A 21,877-nucleotide genomic window follows, 5' to 3' on the forward strand; every position below is an offset into this window, starting at 1 on the left:
ACCCCGTGACCCACTTTCCTTCCACGTGCCAGTCCAACTTTGCTTCAAGGACAAACCTGGTGAACATTTGACATCAGGTAATTCACTGAGGTGCACCCAGCAGAGCTGCTGCCCAGCTGCTGCTCCAGGCAGGGTTTCCCAGCAGCCCTGCCTGCTGTTGGATTCTCCAGGGCTTCTCCTCCCTTCAGAGTGGAATTCCAGGCAGGTGGAATGAGAGGGGACGAGTGCAGCCCCTGTGCTGCTGCAGAACACACACGAGCAGTGATGGCTCTGTCAGAAACTCAGCTTCCTAGAGGGAAGGTCTTCAAATTAGCCTTCAGGGAGGCCTGTCAGATTTATTTTTTTTCTACTTTTCTTTTTCAGTGCGGATCATTTTAGTAAATCTCCTCTGGCAGTCACTCCCGACTACCAGGCGGGTATTTTTGGAAGAGGAAAAATTTCTTTATTTAGCAGAAAACCTGGGGGCTGATTGACTGCCCTTTGTACCTCCAGCCCTGCTGCTGTTGCAGATCACCCTTGGTGGTGCAGGGGATGGTGCTGGTGTGGCACAGCTGTGCCCATGGCAGCACCCACCTCTGCTCCCAAAGCACAGAGGGTGGGTGGCAGGAAAAGCCTCTCCAAAGGAAGCTGCTCCACACTCCCCATCCCCATGGACTGAACAGAGTAGGATGAGGCTTCAGTGAGTGCTGGATTTAAGCTGGGTTTCCCCAAATTAGCCCTGTTAGAACAAGTAGCTCTCAAAGATGTTTTCAATATGAGCAAATAGGGATTCCTAAAACACGTTAGGAGTTTTTTGTCACTGAGATAGGGCTGAATTACAGGCTTTGCTATGGATTTTACACAATCCTAATGGACTGTAATCCTTGTAATACGACAGGTTTGTGACGGAGATTACTAAAATATTTATCCCTGGCATCTTTCCTTTTTAATACATTTGTTTTCTCTCTCTTAAGTGAAAGCAATACGTTGAGAGCAAACTAGAGGTATTTCATCAGTCTCTTATCAGCAGCCAGCATTAAAACCAACAAGAAAGGCTGGGGGTTTTGAACAGCATTTATTACACTGAGTTTTCTGTATTTCCTGAGAAAGTTCCAGAAGAACCTTTGTAGCCACACAGAGGAGACTGACACTTGCATTTTCCAACTTAGAGCAGCCTGTGCTTGAAGATCTTTGTTCCCCCAGCCCCACACCGACCTTCTGCAGCTCTGCATTGTCACCTCGGGGTCCCCAGGCTCGGGGCTCTTTCTCCCCAGCCCAGCACGCTGATGAAGAATGGATTTAAATCTAGATTTAAACTCTCCACTGGGTTGTCCGTCCCTCCCCCAGCCCCTGCCGGTTGTTTTTGCGGCTGGTTTTGCTCTCTGCTGGGAGCAGGTGTGCGGTGTCAGCAGCAGTTTGCTGGCAGTGGGGCTGTGGTTTAATTAGTGTCTCTCTGAAGTGCCTCGAGCTGGGACTGCTCTTGTTCAAAGGCCTCAGAGCCACCTTTGCTGTGGGCTTGCAAGGGGCTTCAAAGGGAGCTCCCTGCAAAGAGTCAGCGTGCAAAGCACTCCAAAGTGCTCATTTCACTGTAAGCTGTGGGCTGAACCCTCCCTCGCCCTGTTTGTTGGTTGATCCTTTGCCCCTCTGCAGTTTGGGAATAAACCAGTGATTTCCAGAGCGATAGCACTGTGTGCACCTTTAGTGCAGGAGGAGTTCCAGCTACAGCTGGGAGAATGTTCTCTGTGAAGCAGAGGTCTGCCTTTCCCCTGTCTGAAACTCGTTAAAAGCCCCAGACCCACTCTAAGAGTCTGGAGGTGGGAGTGCTGCTGGCAGCACGGTGTTGGCTTCTGTCTGCCGTGTTAGAGAGCTCCGCTCCTTTTGGAGGCGCTTCAATATCTTGGGTTTTAACCCAGATATCCAAACAGCAGGTTTTGTTTCTGCCAGCCTGAGCAGCTGTGGCGTGGCACTGGGTCACAGAGGTGGCTGATGAGAGCAGAGCAGACTGGATGGCCCAGAGCTGGGGCTCTGAAGACAAATCTTCAGCCAGACTGGCTCAGAAGGGAGGATGCAGGTGTCAGAGGCCTCTGCTGCTGCTGGCACCTTGTTTGGGAAAGTGGGGGATTAATGCATGATACCTGAAACTGGCTCACATTCCTTGGAGTTTAAAGCAACGAGGGGAGAGTCAGTGTTTGATAAATTTACTATTTAAGTTACTTTCCTGGGCTCTTTTTCTGCATTTTTTTTCTCTCTCTGTTGTGGTTTCTTCAGCCTCATCAGTTCATCATCCAGCCACTGTGGTGATGTTTCAGTTGCCTGCTAAAAGAGCTTTTATTCTCTAGTGGTTTTTGTCCTACGAGCTGGCAGCCAGGGATGCAACCTTTTTCCTTTCAAGAGCAGCTGTCTAGTGGTCACTTCTTCCTGAAGAATTTTAAAAAGTAGCAAATTAAATTAGGAGTGCTGATGTTTTTGGCTACTGGGCTTTAGCTGCAGGAGTAAAAAATGTCAGTCCTTGCCACAGGTAATGTGCCTGCATGTCTGCTCATTAAAACTTTTAAAACCCTCTATTTTCAGTAGAGCAAACTGGTGCCTAAAATTTTGATGCACTAAACCTGGTGTCCAAGGCTACAAGGTTTTAATACAAAAGAGCAGAAAAATTCATGTGCACTTGAATTCTTGCTCAGTCCCATGTTTTAAGTTCCCATATTCTGTTTCATGGTGTTTAACTTTGAGCACTGGTGAAGGACAGTGAATGTGAATCCCACAGAGGGTCCTTCGAGCAACTGTGTGCTGGGACAAGAGGCCTCTCACTCCTTCTCATCTTTGTTACACTGAGATGCACAAACAGAATAAAGCAGTCCAAGGCTATGCATGAAGTTTGAGGCTGAGAGATGTAGTTGTTATTTTTCAGGATTTATATGTGGAGAGGATTACCTCTGCTCCTGCACAGTAGCTCTGTCTTGGAGAGCAATCAACGGGGGGGTTTTTGTGTTACTCCAAGGATCTCTTCTGCTCGTTTGGATCAGCCAAGCCTTTTCCAAGATGGCTCTTCCAAGATGAAAATCACAACCATAGCTCTGGTTATGCACTGGAGTTGATGCTGCAGCTGGGTACTGACAGCACTGCGTGTGCCCTCCATTAAGGGCACAGGATAATTCTGAGCAGTGTCATTTTTGTATTAATTGAACTCCCTTCTGCATCAGTGGCTCTGTTGGGCTGGTAGGCTTTGCCTGCAGCAGAGCTCCTTGCTGCTATTTAGCAAATGTTGCTTTGGTGGCCACTCGTGCAGATGACAGAAAGGTGGTTAAATGTGGCACTATAAGAGCTGTAGTGTTCAGCCTGGATTTTATGTATATAACAAAAATTCCCATTTGAGTTACTCAGTGAATATCTATTTTATGCCAACAGCAACTCTTTGGAGCAATGCAGGCTTTTTTCCTCCATTGAAGAATCTGCACCCTTTATTTATACACTCCCTTTCCTTTCTCTTTGCTGTAGCCCTGGTGCTGTAAACCTTAAATAATGTCATCAGGAATCAGTGGAGTTGCTCCCAGGAGGGAGGAAAGGTCTTTGCAGAAGAGGCTTTTCAGGCTCAGGATTTTTGCAGCAAAGACTGTTCCATGGGTTTCTGTCCCTCAGCTGCTGTCCTTTGAACATCTGACACGCATGGCATTGAGTGGAGGACGGGCACAGCACACAAGGATCCGCGGGGTTTTCGTTTTGGCCAAGCTGATGTAACGGTCCCATTGCTGTCAGTGGCTCCTGTGTCCCCTCCTGCAGGGAGCTGCACACAGCAGTGGATGAGAGAATTCCTGTGAAGGAGAACTAAGCATTCACAATTTCTGTGATGTCCAGAAGATGGTTTTATCTGCAGCTGTGAGAAGTTGCTAGGGAACAGAGCTAACTCATTTTTGCTGATGGCTCTTGGTTAGTGCTGCGGAGCAATGTTCCTTCCGCTCTCAGCGCTGCTGCCGCCTCATTCTGCATGAGGATGTGACTTGGAAACACCTCAGAACTGTCCTGCTGCTGGAGTCTGAAAGGAACTTTTCAGTAAAGAACATTTTCCAGGCCACTTCCAGCAGCAGCCCGTTGAGCAGGAGTGCTGGGAGTTCCCAGGTGTCACCGTGAAGGTCTGGAAGGGCAGGGTCAGTGTGGGGCCCTGGAGGAGCACTGGGCTCACGGAGCCTTTGTTGGGTTCAGTCCCTCCAGCAGAGGACAGGAACAGTTTTGGAGGTTCTTGATGTTACCTGTGGTTGCTGATACATTTTAGGCTCAGCTGGAAGCACTTGCTTTACGATGCATGCTCCTTGTCACTGAGCATCAGGCAGCTGGGGGAGATGGGGTGGTGGCTGCTTGAGCAGTCAAAATTCCTGTAGTTGTGATTGCTAGCAACATCCCTCCATTCAGGTCTAGTGAAAAGGCCATTGGCCAGGCCATGGCTCTGAAGGAGTATCTGCATCCCTCCAAAAATTGCCTCATTGTGTGACCTCCAAACAAGAGGCCCTGTACCAGGCACTGCTTTTCAGATGAAACCAAAGAACTGGTTTGACAACCCCACTGCTTCTTGGTCTGTATAGAGAATCTAAAGGTCTGTTCCTGTTTTTTGCAACTTTTTGGAAGACTCGTGGTGCACAATTCACCAGTTTTTTCTTCCCTTTTCTGTGCTCAATGTTTCAGCCAATTCATGTGAATCATAAGAACTCCACTTGTTGCTTTCCCACTCAGCAGAAATGCATATATGTGCACATAAACACAGAGAGAAGGGTCCTACAGCTCTTTGGAAGTGTTTTGTTATTCTGTTCTCTTTCCTGCTCCATCTGGGGTACCCCATCAGGGCACTCATCTCGTGGGCTGCAGGGTTCTCTGGGGCTGTCCACCACCAGCCTCGCTCCCATGCTGCTTCTGCTGTGGTGGCTGTTGCACAATGTTTTTCACCTGAGAATTGGGGCAGATGGCACTTTGTTTTCACTGCACAGAGTGCCCAGTACTTTGGGCTTTGTTTTTCCTGTCTTTCCTTAAATCTAAGTCTAATTTTAAAAAATTGCTGGTTGCACAAGCTGTGCTGTTAGCAGCTTTGCTGCTGTTTGGCCAGGAATAAAAGGGATGTGCTGCATTGTTTGCTTTCTTACAAGCAATTTAGAAAGATTTCACACCCTACACATTATTTTTTGCATTTATTTTGGAAACAGTACTTTGAAGCAGTCCACGGGGCTCCCAACCACTTTAAATCAGCAGGCAGCACTATTTATCTTTGCCTTTCATTTTTGTAAGCAAACACTTTTGTAAGCACAGCCTTGAATACAGAAATGGTTTGCTGGGCTCTGGCTGCTCGTTGGTGCCCAGAGCTCTGTCCTGCAGGGGAAGGTGCTGGGGAGGGGATCTCTTCCTCCTCTTCCTCCTCCTCCTGCCTCCAGCGTCCTGAACAGCCCAGAGATGCAGGAGGGGGCACCAGCCAGGCTGTGGGCACGGGGCAGCCACGGGGGTTGTGAAAAACCTGTTCCTGACCTTTCTGTCACGTTGGGAGTCCCAGATGACTCCTGCTGGGGCACAGAGTGCTGTTCTTAGCTTGAATGTCTCTGGAGATCTGCTTCCTGAGCTTCAGCTAACTCAGGGCCTTTCTGAAAAGAGATCTAATTCTGCTTCCCTCTGAGGATGTGGCCCTCTGATGCCTTGTTTGGTGAGTAAATAGAGGTCAGAGCTGCAGACTGTATTTGTTTCTGCTTTAAATCGATTTGTATGCATCCTTTCCTTTTGGCTCTCCAGAGATGCGTGTGTTTTACATCTTGCAAAACATGTTTTTAACAAGGACTTTGTTTGAAAGGCACAGGAATAAAATCTGAATGTGTGTCGTGTGTGCATGTATGCAGATATCTGCACCTGTGTGCATGCACACAAACTTCAACCACAGCAGGCAATTTTTGGCAGCCCATGAGATACACATTACAGACAAATCTATTTTATTTAACTCCTGGTATGCACAATTCAGCTTCTGAAGCCTAAATAGGTCTTGTGCCCTTTCACTAATTAAATTTCATTATAAATCCACCTGGGCTATGTTTTTGCAATATCTCCATTTGAATGGTGCTGGCTTGGTGTCTGTGTGGAATGGGTTTTCCTCCTGAAATGTTAATTAGGTGGAGAATGTGTTATGCTTTGGAAAAGCTGCATTGCAAACCCATAGATAAACAGATTGATTTAATTTTAATCTGCTTTCATGGTGATGCATAATGATAACTGGTTTCTGTCTCACAGGGCTGAAAACCACAGACCTTAATAAGAGTTTGTGGGTATATCATAGAGCTTTAAATGGCTTCTGTTGTGCTAGACCGCTCTCCATAAATTATTCCAACTCCATCAGCATCTCAGGGACTCCCCATTCTCTTCTGCTGTGGATTTTCAATCAGTGCAACTATTAGTGTAACTGAAGAAACTTGGAGGTATCTGCTCTGCAAACAACTGCCAACACTGGTTTGTACATCAAGTATTCAACGGGGAGAGCAGAACCAAAAAAAGCCTTTCAGAAGCCAGCTCTGCAGCTCAAATCATGGCATCCAAATCCTACCTTTTATAAGCCACGCCAAAATTAATACTGGCATTAAAGCCAGCATTCAGATGGTTGGTATGGAGTGTCTCACTGCATGACCTGTGTTTTGTGATCTGCCCTCCCTGCTGAACTGAGAAAGGTGCAATTCATTCAGCCACTTCTAGAACAGTTGGTTTAAACGGGCCCTTCTCAAATACAATTTCTTCCATTGAAAGAGTTTCAGCTTTAAAGCTTTGTTCCTGATGGGGAAATAATTTCTGGGTTTAATGGTCTGAATTTCTTCAGGGGTTCGTGGTAGATACAGATCCAGAAAGCCTTTGTACGCTTGGTTTTCATGTGCTCACAGCAAATATGCCTTAAGTCTGACAAGGATGGGCTGAGTTGTGCCTGTTTTCTCAATGACAGACACGTTTTATTTTTGACTGATGTTCAAAGAGCCTCTTTCAGGCTCAAATTCTGTCCTATATTAGCTTCAGCCATAAAAAGCAATGAAACTGCAGAGGGAGGCAAAAGAAGAGTATGACCTCAAGGTGTATAAATTTAGCATCACCCCAATGCTGTACATAAAACTGGAAATGGAAATGCTGGGAACACAAATTCCAGCCAGCCCTCCTTGTGCTGTGGAATGGTTAATTTGGTTAATTACTGAGGCCTTCTCAAATGGGAATAGATTTTGGCCCAAGGATGGTTTTTCAGGGAGACTGGAAAGACAAAGGGCTGGCTGTGCACTGGATTACCTCTGGGTTTTGTTTGCACTGTGAATCTTGGCCTCATGCTTCGCCCTCTCACTGTTGTTAAGTCTGGTGAGGTCTCTGACATTCCTCATTCCCATTCCAGTGCTGTTTGTGAGTTTACCAGCTTCCCTGGCATTCACAAACCTGCTATCCCATATTGCCTTCAATTCTGGTACTCCAGAATTCAAAAGAAGTTCTGTCCTGAAGTAAAGCCAGAACATTTGTTGCTGTTTTCCATTGTTTTGTGGTATTTTTGTGCATTTGAATGTGATTCTTTGAGCACAGAGGCCTCAGGGAGGGGTGGAGGTTGTGTGCAGGCGGTGAAACATCAGGATGTAAATGTCAGACCGAAGTTCTCTGGTATCAAAACAGCCTCGTTTAAGCAACATTCAGCTCCAGCCTGACCTCAGATCCTGCAGAGATGTCTGCATTTAATGTACCACGGTGTTAACAGGAGCACTGTGCACTTACTTGCCAGCAAGAGACAGCTCCCAGGGAACTCTGTGAGTGCATCTGCAGCTCAGCCATGCCACACTCTGTCTCGATTTTAGATCCCATGGTAGCACCTGGCCTCACGCTGCCTGATTTCAACATGACATTTAATTCTGGTCTTCAGCAAGACCCTGAGGAGGTCTGCCAGCTCCTGCTTGGTGTCTGGAGGGTGGCTGGCTTTGTCCTTCAGCCCCGTCCAGGCTCGGGGAGTACAGACAAGAGAAGCTGTTTCCAGCTCCAGGAGCAGCAATTTGTTCTTGGATCTAGAGGGGATGTCACTGGAAGGAGCCTGTGTGAGGAGCAACCCATGGCATTGTCCTCAGCAAAAATGGGCTCTGGGCAATGAGAGATGTAGGGCTGGGAATACCTGCAGGGTTTTGTGCAGGGAGTATTCTGCTGCTGACTTACATCAGTGCGTTTGACTCTCCAGTGGGTAAAAATCGACCTGATTCCTTTGTTTCATGCCATGAGAAGCTGTGGTCGGGTCCATTTCTGCTCACACTGTGCTTGTCTTTGGTTTGAAATGGGTGGTGGGGGAAAGCCTCTGCCCACCCCTCCTGCTCCCAGCCCTGCTGCCCGAAGGAGGTGGATATTGGCAGAGGGAAGGCTGCCATCCTGCACTGCTCTGCTCTCTCTGCATTGCTGGGTTAAGGTCAGGCTCTGGGCAGGAAGAAACACTGAAGATAAACAGAAATAGAAGCCCCTTCTAGTTATTTCTGAAATGCTTCGGGGAGATGCAGTGACAAGGCAATCTCAGAGGCCACTGTGATGTCTGGTAGGTGCCTAGGAGCTCTCAAAAATGCCCCCCCTGCACACAATTTATGTGCCACCTTCTCAGCGCCACTGGTGACAAGATGACAACCAGCAGTAGCAGGGTGTTAACAGGCTCCCTTTTCTTTTTCTCCTTTGATGTCTAAAGTAGCTCTCTTTCTCAGAAGGACCATGAAAGGTTCCCACAGATCTTTGCCCCGAGCACTTACAGTAATGAAAAGCTAACTTCAATGTCACGGGTCTGAAGCATCTTTATTTAGAGCTGTTTAGGGCTGGGATTGCCTGTTTATTTGTGCTCTGTTGGAAAGGGGGGTGATGCTTGTGTGCTGCATGCAGGGCACGGTCACAGTGAGATGGGGAGGGGAGCCCAGCCCGGGCAGGGTGTTCCTGCCCGTCCTGTGCAGGGTGTTTGTGCCCAGCCTGGCCTGGGCAGGGTGTCTGTGCCCAGACTGAGCAGGGTGTCTGTGCCCATCCCATCCTGGGCAGGGTGTCTGTGCCCATCCCAGCCTGGGCAGGGTGTCTGTGCCCATCCCATCCTGGGCAGGGTGTCTGTGCCCATCCCAGCCTGTGCAGGGTGTCTGTGCCCATCCCAGCCTGGGCAGGGTGTCTGTGCCCAGCCTGGGCAGGGTGTCTGTGCCCAGCCTGGGCAGGGTGTCTGTGCCCATCCTGGGCAGGGTGTCTGTGCCCAGCCTGGGCAGGGTGTCTGTGCCCATCCTGGGCAGGGTGTCCCTGCCCATCCCATCCTGGACAGAGTGTCTGTGCCCATCCTGGACAGAGTGTCTGTGCCCATCCTGGGCAGGGTGTCCCTGCCCATCCCGGCCTGGACAGGGTGTCCACGCTCAGGAATGGCACGGGCTGAAAGCTGAGCACTAACTGTTTTAAACTACAGGGACTGGAGGTGCTAAACAGACCCTGTGATAAATGAGACAGGATGCTGCCTGCATTTTAATTGGAGTTGCAGCCTCCTCCATCACTAGAGTAAACATAGTGTTTAGTGGGTCATGGGATAGAATTGGGAATCGCTATCCTTATGCACTTAGGTAATGCATTTCCTTGATTTCAGTTGTGATGCATTGATTCTGGGAGTTCCTTCTGTGGTTTTTCTTTGCTTCTCCCTTCCCTTGATTTGTCCCCTGCCAGCATTGACGAGTTTTCAGGGATGTGGACTCCCAAGGGCTTTGTTTGCCGTGATTGATTTGGTGTGAGGGGCGAGCTGCTCGGGAGCCTGGGTAACTGATGTGAGCAGTGATCCAGAGGTAAATAACAGCCAGGAAGGTGGTTAGCTGGATGTTTGAAAAGAAACAGCAACTCCAAACCAGCCACAATTCACATGTTTCTGGCCTTCCTTTCCTCCTCTCCACCAAGCAGCCTCTGCCCGAAGTGAAGGGATGGGAGGAGTCCTGCAGGAAGATGCCAGTCCCTAGGAACGGCTGAAGACACGTGCTGAGAAATGTTTCACCCAGATTCTGCAGCCTCTTCGTACCTCCCTCTCTGAGACATCCAGAGTGGAGTTTAATTTCCACTCTCCTCTGACCACTGGTCTCTTGTCCTGAGGGACGTCTGCTCTACAGCAGTGACTGCACCTGCTTAAAATTCATTTTGTCAAATTAGCATAGGAGAAATTGCACAAAAATTGGCAGCCTCCATGTATTTATTCTTCCAGGTGTGCTAAGGAAATTGCAGCCACTGCTATTGAGTTAGTGCTGGAAGAAAGGAGATTTAATCCTTTTTGTTTGAAATAGTTAAAGGAATCCTTTGGCTTTTTATTCTGAAAACATCTGTGTGGATCTTGTCCTTCAAAAATTTCCTGAGCAATTTCATGCGGGGGCAGAGCTGACAGTGCTGTTCTGCTGCTGTTTGCTTCTCTGCGTGGCAGCAGCTGCTCAGACAAAAACCTCACGTACCTTTTGGGGTTTCTGCCCAGAACTGAGAACTTGCCATGGCACTGAATGCATTTCGTGTATGAGATTTTAAGCAGATATAATTAAACTGTCATTTCCTGACACCTCACAGATGAGGCTTGACCACGATGGACTCCTTGTAAACACATTCAGGAGCCAGAAGTTAACAGCACCAGGGACTCCTAGCTCAGTAATTTGGCCAACATTGTGTTTATACCTGTGGGGTAATTCAGCAGTGCCCTGAGGTACAAATTTCAGAAAAAAGAGAGACAGAATTAAAGAATGCCACACCTGATGAGAGGAATTGAAACAGATATTTGAAAGTGCATCTCCCTCCATATAAAGTCCCTCTTCTCCACTTGTGGTTAATAACTTCTAGTTTTTATTCTAGTTGTTCTTTTAGCATGCAACCCCAAAAGTATTATGCTAGCACGTGAGAACTAGAAAGTACCTCTCAATAGGAGCCAGTCCAGTTTGCCATAGGGCTTTTCCTATTGTTTAACCTCTCACACATGGAAACAGAGCTCCAGAGAAATCAGTTGCTTTAGGAAAAATAAGAATTTCTAAAAATAAGTGGTTTTGAGTTCAGAGCTGACAGGACAATTAAACCCCAACAGTATTAAAATGTTGTGGACTCGAGGATGAAAATAAGAGCAAAGATAAGGATTGTCATCTTAGAGTAATCCAGAGAGGGAGGAGAGAAAGGGTAGGTTTTGTTTGTAATGAGGCCTGGCAATGGCCCCTCACTCCAGCACCCAGCTCCCTTCTTTCCACACCAAAAATGGTACTTTCTGCTCCAAGAACTTGCAGCCAGGAGAGAGCCTTAGCATGCCCAGTGGTGCCCAGAGTGGGTAAGGGAAGAGCAGGAGCGAGCAGCCTGCTCCAGAGCACACCTACCCTTCAATCTAGCTAGGACTAAAGCTGTAATTACCCTTAGTTCAATCAGATTTCTGTCTTGATAGAATTCCTTCAAAACATGAAAGTCTTAATTGATTCTCTCATCTCCTTTCCTTGTCCTGCTGTTGAACTCTTAATGAGTGGTGGCATTTTCTGTGGGGCAGTAATGAGAGCATGATGATGAAATGAGGAATAGATTGAGCTGATATTTCCTCCCTGATTGGTGAAATATCTTCTTGTTTTCCTAGGGCCAAGGTGAAGAGAGGTGTGAATGTTTTCAGCGTGAGAGCCAGCAGCCCGTACCTGTGGGACATCAGGGAGAGTGTGGATCACACTGGGAAATATGCACCTGCTGTCATTGTTTGCCAGAGGAAATCTGCTCCTGACAACAGGTAGGTCATGTCCAGCAGCCTTGCTTTCCATAACTCATGGCTGTTTTCAAAACATTGTAATGATTTTAATACATCTTCCTATGGTGCCTGAGGAATTGCTTTTGGAAAAGCTGTGGCTTTGTTCTGTACTCATTGCTCAATCCAGCATACAAATGTTACCCAGTCCTAGTGCTCAAAGGAAGGGAAAACTAACAGGAAATACTGTTGGCACAAATTATTTAGAAGAACTTGTTTCATATCTTCGAGTTTGATTGTAGCTAGTTTAATTGTTTTCAAATTAATTCTCTTCATATGGCTGTTTGTGGTGGATTTTTTTTTTGTGTGTGTGTGTGATTCACATGTGAAATGTTACAAAATCTAATAGGGTTTGGGGATTTATTGTGTGGTTTATGATATTTAAGTAAATACCTTCTGAACCTAATAATTAGGAAGTTTCATCTCCTTGCAATCTGCATGTATGAAAAAAAAAGAGGAAGGGAAGAACTTCCCTTTGTAATCACTTTATAATAACTCAGATTCTACACTGTTCCTTTGCTATAGTATGCTGAATTTTCCTCATCTAAAGCACATATTGTCATATATCTGACTGAATGGCATCGGGCAAAGCACAAATGTGTGTGTGTGCCAAGGTGGGAGCACAGTCTGTCAGATTCCTTAAAATTCCCCTTCAAAGCTACTGGGAGAAAGCATGAATATTTTCATTGACTGAAATGGGCACTGGATCAAAATCAGAGATTATTTCAGCAATGAGTTTTCCATCACACTTTATCTTGTTGGGCCCATAGAGTGCATTTGCCTGATTTCTCTTCCTCAGCAGGAAAATGTAAAGCAGCCTCATGGGGAAATTGAATCTTGGCAACTTAACTTCCCTTCACTATTCATCGTCCAGTGGCAATCCTTTAAAATGACCCCTGGTACACAAAAAATAAATTACTATGTCATCTTTCATGCAGTGGTTGTGGATTCTATGTGCTTGCACATGTTGAGCATAAACATTGCTGGACGTTTATTAAAAGAAATCTGAGGTTGTACACAGATTTTACTGGAAAGAAAACCCAGGGAGGAGAAGGTGTACGTGTACCTCTCCTGTAACTCCTGCTTTGATTTGCTCCGTCGAGTTCCCAGCTGAGATTTTCTGCTTTTCTCACTTTTGAAAACTTCTTCCTCCCTCTTTGTAAATGAGTGCAAAATATTTGCAGTGCATTACCCAGTGTATTCTTTTCCTCATTAAATTTAGTTGGATCTGTTTAGCTCTGCATTTTAAGAAGCAAGCATTACATGGGGAAAGGGAGTGGAGTGTGCTCTACAGTTTTTGGGAAATAATTGTATCCTTATCTAGAAATGTTTGATGTCACCAAATAGGCCCACTGGGTTGCAGTTAAATATTGATGTCCCTTACCAAATTTTTGGCCTCCACAGTTCATTTAGAAATTTCAGAAACTCTGTTTGCATAGTCTTTAATTTCCCCTAAAAAGCAGAGGTCTATCACATGGATGCAAAGGTGGCAATGTTAATTAACTGCAGATTCAGTACCTTTGTGCTCCTGATAGTTTTACATGGATCAGAAAATAGTGTTAATAAAGCTAACTCAGTGTGACAAGTGTAATTTCACGGCTTAAGGAGGCACTTGTGCAAGTGACAAACCAGAGCAGAATGCCAGAGCGTTCCCTGCTCGGGGTTTGAAATATATCCGTCATTTTGTTTGGAGAGGTTCTGGCACCAGCAGCTTATCGTAACAGGATTAACATATAAATATTATCACAGCCAGCAGGGTGTTTTCAGATGAATATTAACAGCAAATATTATGATTCTGTCTGGGAATAACTAATTAAGCCCATCTGTCAAATATGATTTGAAGTTCTTGTGCCTTGCTTATTGCGGGCTTGCGACAGTGTTCCAGATTAATGGTGAAGCAATTAGAAAGTTCTCCCCAATTCTTCTGATTTCATTCTCAGGCAGTAATAATTTCGTAACACTCTAAATCCTGACCCAGGAGATTATTAGATGGGTTTACTGCTTGTAGCATCTGCACAGCACTGCTGTTGTTCCCCGTGAAGCATCGATCTCCCGCCCCTCTCCTGTCAAGCAGGTGACCAAACAAGCAAAGAGAAAATGGTGTGGGAATTAAACAGAGATCAGAAATGGGACTGGGGAAACCCTTCAAACACTGCCTGAGTCTGGGAGATGCATCCAAATCTGTGCCATCCTTTACTTCTGTCCCGGGAGTTGGCTGGTTTTATTTTTGTGGGTTCCTGGTGGAATGAGGTGAATGGAGCAGGAGGGTGAGGTTAAGGAGTCCTGCATTTCCTGAGTATCTCCTTGGCTTAGTGCTGTTTCTCACTGCCCCCAAAACGGGGCATCTCTGCTGTGCCAGTGATGCCTGAGAAGGGAACAGGCAGAAGTTAAAGGTCTGGATTCCTGCCTGTCCTTCCCCTGTGATTGCTGCTGGACTGGCAGTGTGCCAGGTGGGATGGGCCTGGAAAATCCTTGGGGTGGCTGAAGATGAAGATTTATTGGGATTTCCTCATCTGCAGAACACAACTGACAGCACTTCCCTCTATCCACAGCTGCTGTGGAGACATTAGGCAAGATGCTCTGATGTGGTAGTAATGGGTGTCGTGATCCTCTTACAATATTCTATTCATGTTTATATTTTTGGGTAGAAATGTTTGTTATTCCCATTCCATTGCTGTTCTCTGTGCCTGTGGCAGGAATGAAGCCACTGATTCAGTCGAATACAAAACAATTACAGACAAACTTGGCCATCTCTGAGTAGAACCTTAATGACCATTTCCTGCCTTATCACCAGAAGTATTTCAGTTATATAATAATGAATCATTTGCTCAGCAATTTCCTTTCCCTTCTTCTGGAAATGTATCAAGGACAAGCATTTGTTTTGATACTTTTCCTCCTCAGTTCTCTAGCACTGAAGGAGTTGCTGGTTTGTGCTGCCTGAAACCAGACGCTGCTGTCAGAGAAACTGATTTTCAGTTTGAGCTACAAGTGACTAAATCAGTTTGTGAGAAAGTGAACACAGTGAGAGACAGTAACAGGATTTTCTAGGCTATATCTTTCATTTATTCCTGCAGGTCTCATTTCTTCATGGCACTGTATTTCAGTGCCTAATTTTCTTAACACTTTTATAACTGAAGAAATTAACTTGATATTAAATAACAACAGGGGACAGGAAAATGCCAACATTGCCTTTGATTTTCTACACAGTATTTTCTTTCTATTGCATTTATGCCATTGTCCTTAGTGCCCTGCTTCTCTTTTTTTCACAAGCAGATATTAAACATTTTCATGTTGTAAATGCAGTGAGCTATTGCCTCGCTCTCTTGTTGCACATGCCAGTACATTTGATGGACTCCCAAGAGTGCTGTAGTCCTAAAACACTTCTGAAGCCAACAAGAGCAACAAATTTAACATAAATAGCAGCCTAATGGCCACAATAATTACACTCTGTCTCTTGCTGGTGTTCATCAAAATGCTTCATAAAAGTAGTTTAATGTTTTAGATCACCATTAATTTTTTCCCTTGCTCCCATGTGCTCACACGGCTTTGTCACCTAGAAATGCATTATTGCTTGGAAAGAGAAATTCCTGCTCTAAAATGAGAGAAAAGGATGTGTGATGTAGTGAAAAAAATCCCTTTGTATTTTGTCACATCACATCCTGTGGGAATCATGTGAACTTCACTTTGTCACGGTGACATAAAAGCAAGAAAGAGACTGCAGAAATCAGACTTTCAGAATGGAATATACTCAAGAGTGATGTTTGCAGAGCTGGACAGACCCGGTGGGTGAAGGGCTGGGCTAGGCTGGATGTTTGGGGATTTTAGTGGCAACCTGATGCATTATTTGTTTATGTGAATTCTAAGCAAAAAAAGATTTCTCCTATCCATTTTATAATCCTGGTTTTATTATTGAGGGAAACAGGAGGGAAAGGAGAAAGGTGACGCTTTTATGTGGTTCCAAAATTGCTTTCTGAGAATAATTATTCAGCCCTAAAAACTGTCTGCTCACTCAGCATTGTTGGTGTTGATGTAGTACACTAGGCTATCTGTTGCTGGGCAGATAGAATATGTTCATTTAATTCTCAAACAGCAGAGTTGAGCTCCATGCCTACTTCTGAGCCATGTGGGTAATGATCAGCTGTAATCATATTTACCCTGGGTACTTCTAGAGTTCCATGCTGTGTACACTTTGGGTTTTTCTGTTTCCTTCCTGTGTTATTAGAAACCTCCAGGCTTCCAGGAGTTTGTCTGTTGTGATCATGTGGAAGTGCTGAACATCTCAGAAGTCATGTTTACATTTCTCTCTTTGAAGGCAATTAGTCACAAACCTCTATTTCTCATTTGAAAGCTTAAATGTGCCCTCAGAGAGAGAACCCCTTGAGATGTTGAGGCAAAATAAATTTGTCTGAACCAAGCCTCAGTGCATTATTATTTTACACGCTGACCTACTTTTTCCATTTTTTTTTTAAAGAAAACTGTTTTATTTATCAAGAAATGCAGATTCTTTCTTGAAATCATTCCACTCAGTGTTAATACATTAGAAAAAATATTTATGGTTATCATCTGGGATCAAATCAAAAGGAAAGAGATGAAGTAATTCGATTAAGGCCTTCTTGGCCAACTTTTTCACCTGTTGGTTTGAGACTGGTTCAGTTAAAGAAAGCACTTCAAAGGCATGGGGCTGGCCTTTGGCATCTTGGAGGGGGACTGCTGTCTCTGACGTTCCCATGGAGCAGGGAATCCGGGGAATTGCAGCTCAAGGTGCAAAGATGGTTCCCTTTAAGCTCAGCTGAATCTTGGGTTCCCTTGGAGAGCAGAGCTATTCCTGTTCCGCTGGTTTTGAGCCAGGTGCTGCTGCAAGTGGGAAAGGTGGGAAACCCTGAATTCCCTCAGTCTGGGATTATCCTTTTGAAATACCAGCGTATCACTTCCGTGGTGCCCCAGATCTGCAGATTTCCTAGGACTGGAGTCCTGGGAGCAGCGTTGGGATCACTGTGGAGCTGTGCTGGCTCCCCACACACCCCGGGAGAGCTGGAGCTCCCGCTGCACGTGTGGGAATAATGATATCGTGCACGAGTAAATACAAGAGACTGATCAAGATGTCCTGTGCCGTTCAGAGGGGTTTGCAGTAGGCCTCATTTATCTTGGCCATTCTTATCTTTGGCTCTGCTTTTGTGACAGCGTGTTCCAGGTGGGAAGTGAGTCCAGGGAATAATGACAGACAGTGGGGACTGCAGGCTGGTGTCCTCAGGGCCAGTGGCCATTCCCTGCCTGTCCACAGCCTCCAGTACTGCAACTGCAGGGGAGCCTGGTGGGCAGAAATGCTGATGTGGGACTCCAGCTCAGAAGCTGAATGATTTCTTTATTAGAACTATGCTATCATACATTCATATACTATTTACAGGAGATACTAACACTACAAACCTGATTTTCTAACTGCCAAATCTAACTACTCACAACTCCTGACCCTCTCTGAGAGTCCAGCCACAGGTGGGTTGGATTGGATTGGGTTGGATTGGTTGGGTTGGATTGGATTGGTTGGATTGGATTGGGTTGGATTGGATTGGATTGGGTTGGATTGGATTGGATTGGGTTGGGTTGGATTGGATTGGGTTGGATTGGATTGGATTGGATTGGATTGGATTGGGTTGGATTGGATTGGTTGGGTTGGATTGGATTGGATTGGATTGGGTTGGATTGGATTGGCCACCAGGCTCAAACAATCCTCACCAAAATCCAACCAAGCAATCACCCCTGGTAAACAATTCTCCAAGCACATTCCACATGGCAAAAACAAGGAGCAGAAATAGAAATTGTTTTCTCTTTTTCTCTCTGTGCTCCTCTATGAAAAATCCTGAGAAAGAGAAGAATGTGCTGCCACACTCCAGCGCAGCTCTGGAGTCCTCCTCTGGAGATCCAGGAACCCTGGCAGGAAATTCTGTATTCTCTGCACTGTCACAGCTGAAGACAACCTGGAAAAGTGTTCCTTAATTTGAGTTGGAGCAGTTCCATGTTCCCATATGGCAGCATCAGGGTAAGCTACCCCAGCTCAGCCAGCTGTGGCCTCAGGGCACAGCTTGGAACAGAAGGGAATTCTGGCTGCTTGTGAGGAGGATGGATTTCATTTCCTGGCCTAGTTCATCTGAAAGCATGTCATCCCCTTTGTATTTTTGGATGAAATCTTACTGGGTTTTACTTCACATACAAAAATAGTCCTGGGAGGCAGGGATCCATAGGTATTTCATGTATGGGGTTCCCAAATGGTACAAAAATGGAACACAGAGCAGGTACTCGACATTCCCTTGTTCATGAACTCAGCTAGGAGTGCAAGAAAAGAAAGAAACTGCTGGCTTCAGCAGCACTTACTGTGATGGCTCCGAGGTGGGGCTGTGGATGAACCTGAGGAGTCCTGGGAGGAGTTCTGATGGTTCCTGTGCTCACATAACGAGAGACCATTTCCTAATGCTCTCATGGGAGTAGTCAGAGTTTAATTTTTGGCATTTCAAGAGGTTCTCGAGACACAAAGCTGTGTGTGATGTGCTGGTAATCAGGCTTGTTGTCTCTGAGTTACCCATGCAGTACTGTGCATAAAACGAGGTTCTGGAGCACAGTGCTCAGCATGAGCAGCTGAAAGGAGTTCTCAGGAACCCTTCTGCAGGTACTGCAGCTCTGCAAGTAACTCATCTGCAAACAATAAATAATGCTAGTGGCTTCATCCCCCTTCATTGAGACTTCTTGGCACAAAGAACTGGGAATCAGATAATTGGAGGGAAACAGTCTAAGGTGAAGTAGTTTGCTGTCAGAGGTCAGTTACAGAAAAGGCAGCTAATTCATGGAATTACCATGCTGGGAATTTTGTCCTCTCTGTGATGTGCTGGTGTTCTGGGGGTGTTGCTGTCACCTCCCTTGCAGAGCACAGGCCTTTCTTTCTGTCTGGTGTTGAAGCAGCTAAAGGATATTTCCAATACTCTGGATAACCTCATTCATATTTAGTGTCTGTATTTTTACCCTGGTATTACCCAGTGTAATACATATAATTTTAAACTTGAGAAAGAATAATTTCCCTTAAGAACCTTCAGGATTTATCATTGTTATGCTTGCTGTGTGTTTGTGGTACTTAGCACTGTAGTTCTTAAACCTTTGGTAGCCCAGAGGCTCAAAATAGCAATTCCAGTGGGACAAAACCAGTTTGCTTTCTATTACAAAAGAGACAGCAAATGAGTAATCTCCTGTCTATTAAAAATCTAATATTAAATGCAAAAGTGTGTCTTGTGAAAATATCTCTTAATGCTGCTGTTGATTTTTTTTTCCCCCTTGGAGGAAATCTTGTAAGAAGTAATACTAATTACTGAGAGAGTTGGAAAGTTGAGTGGAGGACTTAAAATATGAGCTGAGGCTAAAAATACGCCTGTTACTCTTGAGACATGGGAATTCCCATGTTTTGGATGAAAAAAAATCAGTCTGTCACATCTAAATCAACACACGACAAAGTGTGGGCCAGAAGGTGAAGGGAATTATGTAACACAGCCTGGCATCCTTCTAAATCACAAAACCAATCCTAAATAAATTCCAACTGCTAGTACAAGGCTGAGTTCACGGGGCATTTGCGTTGTTTTATGGCTTCAGCTCTTACTGTGCAGATAATCAATGGCACAGCTCTCTGGAATTGCTGGTTTTGAAGTTTCTGTTGGCTTCTGTGCCAGTAAAAGAATTTGGGTGTTGAGGGTGCCTTGTCTTCGGGGGTGTCACTGAGTCTGACGGAGACTCTGTGGGTAAAAACTGGGCACAGGAAGGAGTCTGAGCCGTGGGATTCCACGCAGAGCTGTGTGTGTTCCCTGGATTTCCTGGCTTCCACGCCAGGAGTGTGTAATGTGACATTCCTCCCCCGCGGGAGCACACTCCAGCTCGGCTGGTGTTCTCCAGCCCAAGGCTTGGTCTGGAGTTTAATTCTGTGCTGCTCTCTGGAGCTGGTGCAATGTGCAGTGCACTGCATCTCTGTCAGAGGCTGGACCTCAGCTTGAAATCCATGCTCCTTGTGTGAATGGTGAATCGTGTTCTGTGTGCAACAGTTTGACCCCGAATGTGAGTGGGGGAATGCACAGAGAAAACGTTGCATAAGAAGTTAGAAGTATTTTAGAGCGTGTAGGAGTGGGGATTCAGGCTGTACCATCTATGGCAGTAAGTGAGCTGGGAAGGGACGAGTGGCTTGTTGCATGATTCTTTGGAAAAGCACAGGAGTTATTGCAGCGTGTGTTCCCTTTGGTGCCCAGGAGCCCTCAGAGTAATTCGTGTCAGAAGTATAAATACGGGTTTGGATCAGGTACACTTGGAAATGGGAGTATTTGCTAGCTCTGCTGCTCTGCCTGCGATGTGAGAGTGGCCCAGGCTGGCCGTTAGGATAGACATGAGGAAAAAACTCTTCCCTGAAAGAGTGATTGGGCACTGGAATCACCTGCCCAGGGAGGCGGGGGAGTCACCGTCCCTGGACGTGGCACTCAGTGCCTGGTTTGGCTGATGAGGTGGTGTTAGGTCATGGCTTGGGCCTGATGATCTCAGAGGTGCTCTCTGCCCTGATTCTGCCATTCTCCTGTTCAGTGGTGTGAAGTCCCAGCCCAGGGGGATGTGGCCCCTGGCACGGGTGCATCCGCTGCCGTCTCCGTTTCCAGGAGGAGCCAGAGCAGATCCCGGGGCTGGGATGAGGCTGTGCCTGGGGCTCTCTGTCACCGTGCCAGTGAGGGATGGCCTGCACTTATGCAAATGTGCTCGTGCTATTCCTAGTTCCAGGGGTTACCTGAAGCTAATATTCAAATGTGCAATTAGCTGAATGCATGGCTACTATCTCCAGTGATTCTTGAGATAAATTTTCCCTGGCATGTTGCGGGAATGCCTGCCTGCCTTTTTCTCAGCTTCAGCTGAAATACTTGAAAATCCCCGCAGTGTTGACAAGATACTATCTTTTCTGGAAGTCTTACTGGTGACCCAGAGCAACACGCTCCTTCAGCAAGCCCTTGGTCACAGGATGAGCAGAATCCTTGAAATCAGGACTGGAACAGGGCCTGTCACTGTGAGCTCATGAAGTGCTGAGTGGAACTTCTTCATTTTCAGTTTATTATTAGACTCTTCCGTTTAATCTCATACTAGAGAGAAAATAATTAGCTTGAATAATTTTCAATCCAATTAATCTATTCCTGAGTGGCAAATATTGTACCTGGAAACAGATCGATTATGAAGTGTTTCCTCTGAGATGCATTTTCCTGTTAATTGTTGAAGCAATTAATTTTCTTACAGATACTTGCAGGTCTTTGTGTGAAGTAGTGGAGGCAAGGAAAACAAGAGGCCTGGAAGAGAACAAAAGATGACTATAAAAAATGAGCACGGAATGAATAAATAGAGTTTATGTAGAGTACATGATCTGTGCTGTCCATACATTGTGCACTTGCCAGCATCCACGGCAGAGGAGCTTTCAGAAGCTGCAGGAATCAGGAGCTGCTGGAAGTGAATCTTTGGTGCATATTCATGAGGAACAGTCTCACATGAACACATGGGACTTGTTCCACAGGACCATGGGCACAGAGGAGTCTGGCAGACAGGCTCTGACAAGTCTGGCTACGACACGTGTTCCAAAATAACGTCTCTCTCCTGTCCTGAGATCCACACTTTGGAAAAAAATTGGGTAGATTTTCATAGGGAAAACAAAGTTCTGTTTTGCATTTTGGATGCCAACCCCAAAATTTATCCAAACTGTGTTCCTTTTCAGTCTTTGAGTCTGTGCTTGGAAGCATAAGAAACTTCTTAACGTTCTTCTATTTTTGAATGTTGATTTCCAATTCTAAACGTCTTTGAATATAAACAGACAAGGCTGTTCTCCTAAATTCTACTGCACATGGCAAAATGGCTACAATTTAACTTGGTTTTCCCAAAAGCTAGATACACCTCTGACATGGAAATTTATATCTTCATTTTATAGCTTTTTTTTTTTGCCAAGTTGTCAACTACAGAACGGAGGATGGTGCAACAAATAATTTTGAATTGTCTTAATGATTTTTGTAGCTTTCAAATCCACATGCTATATTCCCATGATCTCACCAGTATCTGTTCCATGTTAGGGATGCACTTACACGTTCAGTGCAGACCTATTGTCTATATTGCAATTCT

General features: G+C 45.6%; 1 protein-coding gene across 1 annotated transcript in view; it reads left to right on the forward strand.

Moving 5' to 3' along the window:
* LOC128797321 (transmembrane protein 132D-like) overlaps positions 1-21,877 on the forward strand; it is a 196,702-nt gene that overhangs the window by 60,596 nt on the left and 114,229 nt on the right. Inside the window, exon 3 of the mRNA XM_053959746.1 lies at positions 11,564-11,707. Within this exon, the coding sequence (XP_053815721.1) occupies positions 11,564-11,707 (144 nt within the window). The remainder of the gene's footprint in view (positions 1-11,563; positions 11,708-21,877) is intronic.

The sequence above is a fragment of the Vidua chalybeata genome, chromosome 18 (assembly GCF_026979565.1).
Source record: "Vidua chalybeata isolate OUT-0048 chromosome 18, bVidCha1 merged haplotype, whole genome shotgun sequence".
NCBI lineage: Eukaryota > Metazoa > Chordata > Aves > Passeriformes > Viduidae > Vidua > Vidua chalybeata.